General features: G+C 39.6%; 1 protein-coding gene across 1 annotated transcript in view; it reads right to left on the bottom strand.

Moving 5' to 3' along the window:
- Positions 1–1,027: 1,027 nt before the first annotated feature.
- The window catches only part of SLC44A3 (solute carrier family 44, member 3), a 35,180-nt gene continuing 24,809 nt past the window's right edge, over positions 1,028–11,398 (bottom strand). Inside the window, exons 11-15 of the mRNA XM_010006769.1 lie at positions 4,832–4,969; positions 4,131–4,367; positions 2,174–2,346; positions 1,881–2,024; positions 1,028–1,052 (exon numbers count right to left, since the gene is read on the bottom strand). Coding sequence (XP_010005071.1) covers positions 1,028–1,052; positions 1,881–2,024; positions 2,174–2,346; positions 4,131–4,367; positions 4,832–4,969 — 717 coding nt within the window. The remainder of the gene's footprint in view (positions 1,053–1,880; positions 2,025–2,173; positions 2,347–4,130; positions 4,368–4,831; positions 4,970–11,398) is intronic.

The raw sequence follows: 11,398 nt of genomic DNA, 5'->3' as shown, positions 1-11,398 counted from the left end.
AACAAAGAATAACATCATGTGCCACTGGGTAAAAATCTGTAACTACCCCATACTTGGAATGAGCTGAAGCCCACAAAAGTGCATTATAACCAGGGTCCAAGTACAAAGTTTAAACAAAGCTCATAACTGCTCTACAAGAAAATGCTGAGAGCCTGTTACCAAGATACTATTTTTTAAAGTGTCTACACTTACCATGTCCTGACTACGGCCCTGACAGTCTCCTTGCTACATTCCTTCATGATATTTTATATTCCACATCCATGTTACAGCTAACATTTGTAAGTATTACTTATAACATCCTTTTATCGTATATCTGTCCAGCCACTGCTCATCTAATTCCTTTTCAAGCTTTAAATCCAGATACTTTTTTTCCTTTGTCTTTTTAGTTGCATAGGGAAAATAGTTATTTATTTAAAAAAAAAAATACCAAAAACTATTCCTCATCTGCCCTTTGGAGAGGAGCCCATGGATAATTTATGATACTAACTTGTGAAAATAATTTCCAAAAGAGATTAGAAGAAAGTCACCTACCTTATAACCATTACCTTAACTACAGAGAACTTCTATCAGTGGTAATTTCCATCACTGAGCTCAGTACAGTTCCTTTACTGGTTGCACCGGCTGTTCAGGAATACAGAACAAATCAGGAAAGTCATCTCAGAGTGTCCCCTCTGTAAATGTTTCCACATGTACTGACTGATCCAGTGTTCCCAGAGAAGCATGAAAAAACCCATGTTAGCTGACACAGCAATAAGCTAAAGAGAATAGCTGGATGACCTTTGACTTAGTATTTTTAGTCTGACAACACAGAAATATACAAGTTTGTTTATTAAAATTCAAACCATCTTTGCAAGTATATTAATAAAAATCAGATGTGCTGACACAAAAGACATTATTTGTACAAACAGATGGTGTGTAATTTTACCAGTGCAGAAGGTAACAGATTTAGAGAACTGATACTTTTTCCTGGAGTACTGGCAACCTTTACTTTTTTTCTAGGACTTTTTTTGCTGTTCTTTTTTTGCCTTCATACTTCCTGGCGCACTTCAAGTCTACAAAGAGGAAAAAAAAAGGAGTCAAATAATGTGTAGCACTAGTCCTGGTACTGCGTTTTAATGTCATAAGAGTAAGCTGGAAAAATAATTAAGATTCTTTTGTGTCTCAAATCCACAATCCTCTCACAGGGAATAACACACCTCTCACCACCCTTACCACCATGCTCCCACCCTCTGTGCTCAGCAAAAAATGAATTCAATAACAGACCCAAACGAACAAAAATCAAGCCCAACTCCCTCACTGTAGCAATAAACTGAAGCAGTGCTCTGTAGCCCAACTGCCTATAGCAGAAAGCCCACAAGATTGCATGGAAGTTCACTAGAGTCTAGTACCTCTGGAAAGCAGATCAAGAAGAATCACAAACATATGTTACACTGGTTTAAGAAGTCCTCCAAGGACAGAAGACACTAGTAGTAGTGCGTCCAGCAGCAGTAGGTGCCAGAGTAGCTGTCGCTGCAGAATACTTTTCTGGCAGCCCTGTCTTGCCCCCATGGTGCTGGAGGAAAATAGGCCCAGATGCTGAACTTGCTTCTCAGGTTGGGCAATTTGCAATATTTTTTCAGCTGTCAGTGAGCATTTATTCTCAGGACTTTCCTAGCCTGGGTGTGGGGGAACACTCCCTTCTGGCACCTCAGCTTTTTTACCCCAGCATAAAACAGAGTAAATAAATATATGCAGTGATAGAAAAGACAGAAAGAAAAAAAAGAAAGAAAGTAAAGAAAGAAAGCAAAAAAAGAAAGAAAACGAAGAAAGAGAATGAAGAAAGAAAAAGAAGAAAGAAAATATTAAAAGGGTGGAGAGGCCTCTAAGCACTGATCTTATACCTCTGGAACTGTGGCAGTTCCAGCATGAAATCAAGCAGCCTACCACTGACTTTGCTACAGCAGGCATGTGAAGGACTACCTGAATAGGCTTCATCTCCCACCCCTTTGCCACTGTCCGATCTTTCTCCTCCTTTGCTGGGCACACTGGGGAATGGAAAGGATGAGAACAAATACATGATCCGCTCCGTCCATTGTGCACCAGCAGAGGGCTTCCTACAGAGGAAAGCAATAGAGAGGAAAACGGTGCGGCGTGTTGGTTGCTGTGAGACATCAGGAGATACATGACAGCCTACATCCAATCTTCTTGGGATATAAAGGCAAACGCATTAGCTCGCAGATAAATCCGTATCCCACGCTTCTGTCTCACCATAGGTTGGAGCTCTGTCCCATCTTCATTGTCCTGGAAAGATCTCATGCTTCTTTGTTTTTGCCCATCTGTTAACTTGTTACTCTGACTCACAAAAGTCTACAAGCAAAAACCAGGGTGAGATCATTTGGGAATGCAAACCATTATGTAAATAAAAATACCTGGTAAGAGGAGATAATTAGCCTAGGGCTAAGAAACTGTAGCTGGTTCCTAGCTGGATGACACTGAGTGATACTAGGAGGGACTCTACAGAGGCAGCAAGGGTGATGAATGCAACTGAGAGGGATGAATCAAGGATCTCTGCTACATCTCCTACTATAGGAATGAGGACTCTGGCTGTCTGAAATCCCACCGCCCACTGCCACATGTTGTCCTAGTGCCACAGGGCCTCCCTTCCACCCCCAGATGTTTATAACCCGACTGTAACACAGACATCCCAAGTCAAATGCCTTCATGTGTTGGGAAACTCCAAGTTCTTGGCTAAGTGAGTATACTTACTCTTGATCATGCAATGAGGAGTTTGGATGTGCTTTCCCTAGTTTTTTCATACAAGGTTATACAGACTGCCCTGCTTGTAAGAATCCTTGCCACTGTGGGAAGACCTCTCTTCACCTAAGGCCCTAGGGCATAGCTAATTACAAGGAATTAAGGGCAGAGTTAAAAAGAAACTACCACAAAGTTTGGAAGTGGAGAAAGGAAAGCCTCTGTTTGTTTAATGATGGAGAATTGGCTTACTGAAGTATTCTAGCATTTGGCAAAACAGAGGGAGAAGAACAGAGGTCAAGGCTTCAGAGTTTTCCATTCAGTAATATATTTGCATTCAGGACATGTGCTTAAGTACTGTTCTGAATCAAGGCCAAAGAGTATCTATCTCCTTCTGTACAAAGGGTTAAGCCTATCTTTAGGCTGCTTTTTCCTTGTTTTTCTTTTCAACAAAATCCTATGAGCATTACAGGGCATCTAACAGCAGCATTTAAAAAAAAAAACAACCAACAAATGCAGTTCATCTAACACTGTCCCAAATAAATCCATCCAGAAGATTCGTATCATATGAACTATTCTGGCTGCTGCTTTTGTTTTTCATTAATCACTAAGATTTTCTGTGTTGCATGGTTTAGGAAGGAAAAGACAGAACTGGCAAAAACAGCATGAAAGGAAAAAACATCTGCAGCTTCAAATATTCTCTTCATATGAGAGGGGTGGTATAGATACATTCAAATGCTTCAGGTACAGCTAGTAACTAAAGCTCTCCATTGCTATTAACTTCGTAATGATTTTCCACAGAAATGCTTGTAATATAATACAGTAATTATGAAAGTAAAGACAGAACAATCAGTCTGGAGACTGGAGACTTAATGAAGAGACAGAAGACAATATTTTGGCAACAGTCTCTATAATAATGGAGCAGAGCAACTCCAGTTTGCATGAAGTTTGTTCAGAACTACAGCATCCATAGAATGTGGATGGACACCTGACCTGCTGCTGGCAACAAGAAGCTCCTTGTTTTTTACTTTTGCTTGTCACTGTACAGTAAGTCACAACAAATATGAACATCTAATCTTCAAGCACCCCCGTGGATCGATCTCTGCAACTAACTCATTTATATTTTTTAATTATTACCAACAATATATTGAACATATATCTAATGAGGCCTGAAAAGTCAGCCATTACTTACAGGGTATGATCTAAAAGAAAGCAAAAGATGACAGCTAGCACACAGGAGCCACACATATGATTTGCATCACTGAGCCCATCCCGTTCTAAGGTATTGAAAAAGGAAGTAACATGAGTTGTGGGTTTAAATTACTAGGGCTTGGGAAGAAAAGAAGCCCCCAAAAGCTTAGAATGGCTTAAATATCTTTGCTGTTATTACTGAGGTTTACCAGCAGTTCCTGATCCACGAAGTATGGCTTCTCTGCAGATCCATCATTTGTTTCCATATCGATAGCAAAGCAAAGGAACATGGCATCCGCTGTCACTTCAAACACAGACAGAAAGCAGTGGGACATAAAGTAGGCAAAAAATCCAACAAGCAACAGAGGAACTACCCAAGTTTGCAACTCCCGATGGTAGTTAAATGCCATCAAGCCTCCAAAAACAGTAAAACATACAACAAACACCTGTAAAAGGCAGAGAGAGAAATGCAGCCTCAGTAATCTTCTATAAATGTTTCTTAAAAAAACAAAAAACCCAACTCAAATACATTAGAGCCAATATTTTAATAGCACATCTCATCTGGGAGATAGCTATGCCGTTTCTGGCATCACACAGTTGTCACACTGTGTTCGATTCAGTGTGTAAATTCTGTAGGGCAGAGACAATCTTTTCCTATGCATTTACCAAAGACTCATTGCAATGCGAACTGTAAGAGTGGCACCAGGGACGCTGCTGTAATACAATCAAATCATTCAGTGAAGGCTATGGAAAGGGTTACGTTCCTCAAACTTTATCTCTTCTTTGAAACTCAGTTGACAACACTGAGTTTAACAAAGATAACCTTTATTTACTTCAGGTGTAAGAAGAAAGAATCAAACCTTGATTTTTTCACTTCATTCTTACTGAACAGTACTTTTCTTGCTCTTACCTTTCCTAGAAATAGGATAAAATCTCCAAAACAGCTAATGGATGCAAGTCGAGCAGAATTCTTTGACAAAATAAAGACAGCATCTTTTGCTGATGTACAAAAATTTGTCCCATTTATGGCTGTAGTTACGTATGCATGCTGAAATGACAGAAGATAATAATGCAAAGAAAAAAGAAAGACTCTTACAGTCTAGATTTTACTTCAGAAAAAAAAAAAGCCATAAACTCTATTTGGAAATACTGACTTTATTAACATAAAAAGTTCTTTTTTATATTATGGTAATTTTATTTTAGGTGACTATAACAGCTATGCTTCTAACTTTCAATAGTTTTTATACATAATTCCCACCATTAGCAAATGCTAGAATAAGTGACAAATCAATTTTCTGAATCCACCTTTATACAATTTATTTTAAAACACTAAAGTTCTCTACCTTAGTTTTTGTTAATGAATATGACACAATTACCACAGAACACTTACTTACCTCGAGTTACACTATCTAAACTTACTTGCTTATTTTCTAGGAATCTATCTCCAAGACTGCTGGCACACTATGTAAGTGGAACAATCAGGTTATATAGTTATGAAGTAATTTAAAAGTATGGCCCTTTCAAACTATTCATATGCTATTGAAATTTAAGCTTATAAAATACACCATAAAAGAAATCTTTTCAGGAAAGAAAAACACAATTGTGAAAATTACTGGAAAATAATAGCTAAAGGATCTTGGCCTAGCCCAGTGAGTGTTATGTCACAAACCCCTGCCCCCCCGAATTTCAACAGACAGTAGAGGCACTCACAGTTTTTTAAGGTATTGATAATTTTTCAAAATTTCTCTTTGTGAAAACTTGCCAAGACAGGTGGGGAGGAGAGAATATTTACCTTTATGGATTGGATTATTTTAGCACTTGACATATATGTCCCATTTACGGAACTCCTCAAGGTTTTAAAACTGTCCAAAATCTAGGCTAAGAACAACAGCATTTAAGACACCCGAAATGTATGCTGAACTCTGCCAGCAGGTCTTATGAGTAGTTTCCCTTTACTCAAAATACTAGAAGGTGGGTTATGCCACAAAACATTAGTTACATCAGGTACAGTCAGTAAGAACCACAATGTGCAAGGGATTATTGTTCTGAAAAAATGTATACACCACAACATGTACTTGGTGCTTAGATTACTTTCTACATCACCTGGAAGTGAAGAAAACAACAAATGACTGGTTTGCTGAAAGTGAAATATACTGGCCTATCACAAAAGACTTCTGGTGCAACTGTTTTTCCTCACAAACCAAAATATAAAATAATTTCACCTATCCTGAGGCTGTTCCTTTACCTGGGGAGTGCTATGACAGGACTGGCAGAGAAGCATAATATACCCTTTGGCTGGGTCAGGTATTGACTACAATACCTTTGTCTTCTTGGTTGCCTACACCTGTAAAAGTGAAGCATCCTTGTCCCACCTGCCTCAATCAACCCAACAGGTTTGCAGCAGCCTGCTGCCATCTCCTGTGAGGGAAGGGACAGTCTGCAAGCTCACCCCTGGTAGCACCAGGAGAGCTGGCTGTTTGCCAAGGCCACTGTCAGCCTGCCTCCCCCGAACACTGCATAGTGTAGGTGGCCTCAAGTCAAGCTCCTTCTCTGTCTTCCATCTGTAGCTGACAATGTGTATTTCAAACACGGACCTATATTTATGATATGCTGTGAGTTAAGTCTGTTTCATCATTCCCATAAGCAGACAGAACATTGAGACGCCAAGTCAAAAAGAGTTTTCTGAGTTTGTTTCTGTCCCTTAAGAAGCAAATTCACAGAGCAGATCCTGATCTGTTAAGGTCAGTATAAATTTTGCCAATAAATTAATCAGAGATTCTATATTCATTATAAATAGCAAAAAATGTCCTGTTTAAGAAATTAAAAAGAATGTTTAAAATGTATGTGCACTTGTACAAACATTGTTTCCAAACTTAAAATAAATAACCATTTGTTTACACTCTTGAATTAGCCACTTTGGTATCCAAGGAATGTGCAATGAAAAGAATTTCTGATATTTATTAACTAGAAACGTTATCTTGCAAAGACTGAAAATAGTGCTGGAGACAGAACACTACCTGGACAGGGATTTGTTATGTTACAAACCAGTAGATGAAAATCGGCATTTATAATAATTAAAACTTCAACAAATTATGTAAGTATCAAGTAGTCATACCATGCAAGCAAGAAAGGCAGCCAGGTAATGAGACAGTCACAGAAATGAGCGAACTGCTAAAGGCCACAAAATCTGTCACTGCCATAGCTGAAGCAAGAATGTTACTAGTGCAAGCTGAAGACTTAACCAAGTAATATGTACCTTTCTGAGAGAAATTGTAAATAAATGCAGAGGGTTTCTTGTTCAGCCTATACTGTGGCTCCATATACTTGCCTCACAATTCTCAGGTTTCCCAAATACACCCCATACTCTGCTCCCATCCAGCCACATAGAAATCTACATGTTCTCACTAACAAAATACATACAAAACGTAAGCAAAAGTATGTTTCCATGAAACTCAGAGTTGCACAGAAATGAGCTCAAATGATTACCCAACCTTATCAAGCAAAGAACACCTAACACACATAAGCTATTATCAATATTTGCAAACAATTTTGAACTTTGGACTAAGTAGCTTAGATATCCCATTAATTTTCCAGTTGCAGGATATGTGCAGCAACACAATGCCTTCCAAACAAATGATAGTTGCAGATGCTAAAATGCTAGACCCCGGCCAGTTAAGAACCTGGCTATCACTTATGTTATTCAAATGTGGTTTTCTACAGAATATATTATCTTTTCCCATGCACAAAAGCTTTAGTGGACTTGAAAATGTCTGAGAGAAGTGCAGCCGGAATGTCTGGGGAGCAACTGAGTACACCAGACTTGTCGGTCTCAAAAAGAGATGAGTAAAGGAGGATGCAGTAAGAGGGCTACAAAATAATGAGAAATGCAGAGGGAAGGTAGGGATACATGGCTCACTATTTCTTCTGGAACAAAGGCTAGACAGGGGGAGGACCAGACAAAGAGGAAGAAGCCAAATTTGTAAACAGATGGTATTTCTTCTCACTGTAAGTCTGGAAGCTGTGAACTGCTGGACAAAGGATACTTTAGCTGCTAAAAGTTCACATGATCTCAAGAGAGACTGGGAAAGTTCAGGGAAAAGGAATCCACTGAGAGTTACTAAACACAGAAAACTTACTCAGCTCAAGAAGTGCCTAGGCTGAAAACATTCAGAAATAGCATGGGGACAGGGAAATACACACTCCTACCTTGGTGTTCACTCACAGCCACTGTTGGAGATGGGATACTGAGTTACATGGAGACTGAGTATGGCCCAATATAGCTATTATGTTTTTTATCTTTGCTTAATGAACTGATGTTTTACAATGGTAGTCTCTGCTATGGTGACAAGCAAGTAATAATAGCACTAATAACACACCATTGAGCAGAAATCATGGGAGATAGTGGGTCAGAGACAGTCTTTACCCCTGCACCAGGAAGTTGGTACCGTATCACCACCTTTGTGAAGAACACAAGCCTCATCTGGCTTGAAGCCTGGGAACTAGACACTGGTTTCTCAGTGTCAAGATGAATAAATAAGGAATGTGAGTGTTTACATATTTCCAAATACCACACTACACACACACACAAAAAAAACCCCTATCTAAGGAATACATCCTTCTGTGCCTCACAACACAGAATGTCAAGGGTCTTGGAAAAATTGACCTGCTAGTTTCATGAGAAAGGCACTATGGCTCAGATCCAGGCCCTAAGTTCCCCAGTTGTTGAGAATAATTGCTACTTTGTGTACAGCTGAATTCACTTCTCCATTCTAGGCCTTGCTTTACTAAAATGAGTTTGGGGAAGAAAGGATTGCCATAGCAACAGTATCTTCCTAAAAAAGAAAAAGGAGACATGCTAGTCTCACAACCCATTTCAGTTTTCCTGCTCTGCTGGTATATTCAGCCTTATATGACCCTGTTGCTGCCAGCTCTCCTGGGGGAAGCCCCAGGTTAGCAACACTCAGTGTACTGCTGTACAGCTCAGGCTGGGCTTTTAAGAGTCCTAGCTTCCAAATGTCATAGCTGCCAGTGGAATCCCCTCAGAAAACAAAACCCAGTGGTAGCAAGGGGCAAGGACATTTCTGTGGCTGCTGTACAGCACTTAGTGATCTGGTGAGAAAGCTGTATCATATCTCTCAGATAGTGGTGGGAAATAAAAGTTACAAAAGCCTGTTAGGCACCACTGAAGAGATGAGGACATGTAAGACTGGAAGGGACCTTAAGCCACTGCAGTCCATGGCCATTTCAGATTAGCACATTATACAGTTTCTTCCCTTAAGTGGAAAGCTCCCTCTTGAAACTACTTGGGGCTTTTCCCTCTCCCAGCCCTTACATTTGGAGCTATTCCAGACAGTTGTCTCTCTGGTCCTTAGGAACCTTCTTCCAACTTCCAGACAACACTTATGAACCATTTACATCTACTCCTTCTTCTGCTGTTCTTGTCTTGGCTTGTATGCCTCCCTGTCGTTTCTCTTCTTGATACAGTCATAGATGGCTAATGGGTTTGCTCTTACCCCTCATTTGTCAAAGTAGACACACCACAATATTCTAGTCCCTGCCATGACATAAACCTGATCACCTAACCAGCAACATTGCACGGCTAAACCTGGACTCCATTTCAACCACAGGGATCCTGCTTTAAGTGCCCACTGCATCATGATTACATCACTACTAGAGTTGCTTACAGTGGCTTCTGCAGTTAATGTGACAATCTTCTTATTTGGGAAGTATGAAAAAAAATATCCAACTGAATATTTCCAGAGAGTGCTCTGCTTAAAAGCGCTGAATTAGTGGTCACCTGCTTCATGGACTTTTATTTTCTTTCTCTTGTTCTCTTTTTTTTTTTTTTCCCCCCAATGTAATATGGGAGAGGAGAAAGGTATCAAAGCAAGAATTAATCAGTCTTGTTCATCTCTATCCCCTATATGGTTCATCCTACAGAGTGAGTAAAGACCTAAGGAATTTTATATCCTCTTACCACATACACAAAGCCTCTAAAGGGAAAATATACATATTTAAAATATTATTTTCACTGAAGATGAACATTGCCAGTAACATTAAAAAGCAGTATTGTTTTTGAGAGGAAAAAGAAGTGCTTGATGGGGTGAGGCACAATGTGATGTGCAGTGCAGAGGAAAACTCTACTTATATTAGCATGCATGCATTTTGGCTTTAACTAGGCCACTTCTCCACAAGGCATTTAACTGCAATCTCCTGATAGGCTTCCATCCGAAGTTTAAGAGACAACCAACTGCCATGGATATACAACAATTAGACAGATGATCTCCTGGGTTTTGGGGGGGGGGGTTTGTGGTTTTTGTTTGGTTTTGATGGAGGTTTGGGTTTTTTTTTTTCTGTTTTTTTTTCTTGGTTTGTTTTGGGTTTTTTTGCATGAGACAGTTGCTGGCTGGCTTTCAGTATCAGTGAAGGATCTCAGCTCCAGCAAATGCAGGCTAACATACTGCTGACTTCAGTAATGGCTACCACAGGGCCCAGAAAGCTACACTGCAAGTAACTGTGCTGGTGAAAATAGAAAAACCACACACTGCTCAGCAACTCCTTCAGAATTCCATGTGCAGCACTTTGGAGCTGTTACTTGCCAACTGGCTGCAGATGAACCCAAAGCAGACACAGAAAAGCAAAACTATCCTGAAATAGATATATTATTTAAAAAAAAATAATCACTGCAACATGGCTGTAAAGGAAAAAAAAAAAAAAAAGTGAGCGCTTTGATATATCACAAGTTAAGTCTGCCACTACTATTTAAGAAAGCAGGAGACAGACAGACCTTGTAGCTCCCAAACCACATTAAAAAAACCCAGTATATTCATTTTTATGGAAGAGAAATTTCAGTCTCTCAGATTTTACTTGAGAAGATTGGATATGTTTATCTGGAACATACTGAAACAATTGGAGCCAGAAGATGAAAAATTGGTGGTAATTCTGACAAGTGTTGGCAAACAGAACTTTCAAGTAAGGATAATGACTTTATATTCACAAAGCACTTTTCATCCAGACAGAACCCAGAGTGCTTTACAATTGTTACTAATGGATTATGCACACACATGAATCACTTTGTCCATGACTGAAATGGAACAGCTTAAGAGTGAACTGTTTAACAGCACATAGCAACACTACACCACAGTTTAGCACACGATCCAGTTGCAAATCCAAGAGAAATTAGGGAAGGCAGAATGTAATTATGCACACTGCAATCTGCACGGGACACTGGGTTTACATTATCCTTCCTCCAACCACTGCAATTGGAATGATGGTAACTGCCAGTGCCAAGCACAGCACTGTCATGACAGGAAGATGATGGGGTACGTTTGTGGCCCCACTTCAGCTAAGTTCCAGGAGAGCTGAACAAAGCTTAGCTGAGCCTATAAAGAACACGTCACTTCAGAGATCCATGCAACTATCAAAGTTAGTGTTAAATCCCACCTGAAAGATGGCATCTCAACCCAAAAAGTATTCT

The sequence above is a fragment of the Chaetura pelagica genome, unplaced genomic scaffold (assembly GCF_000747805.2).
Source record: "Chaetura pelagica isolate M959 unplaced genomic scaffold, ChaPel_1.0 scaffold69, whole genome shotgun sequence".
Taxonomy (NCBI): Eukaryota; Metazoa; Chordata; class Aves; order Apodiformes; family Apodidae; genus Chaetura; species Chaetura pelagica.
Note: the sequence above shows the minus strand (reverse complement) of the source record. Positions and strands in the feature narration are given on the sequence as shown.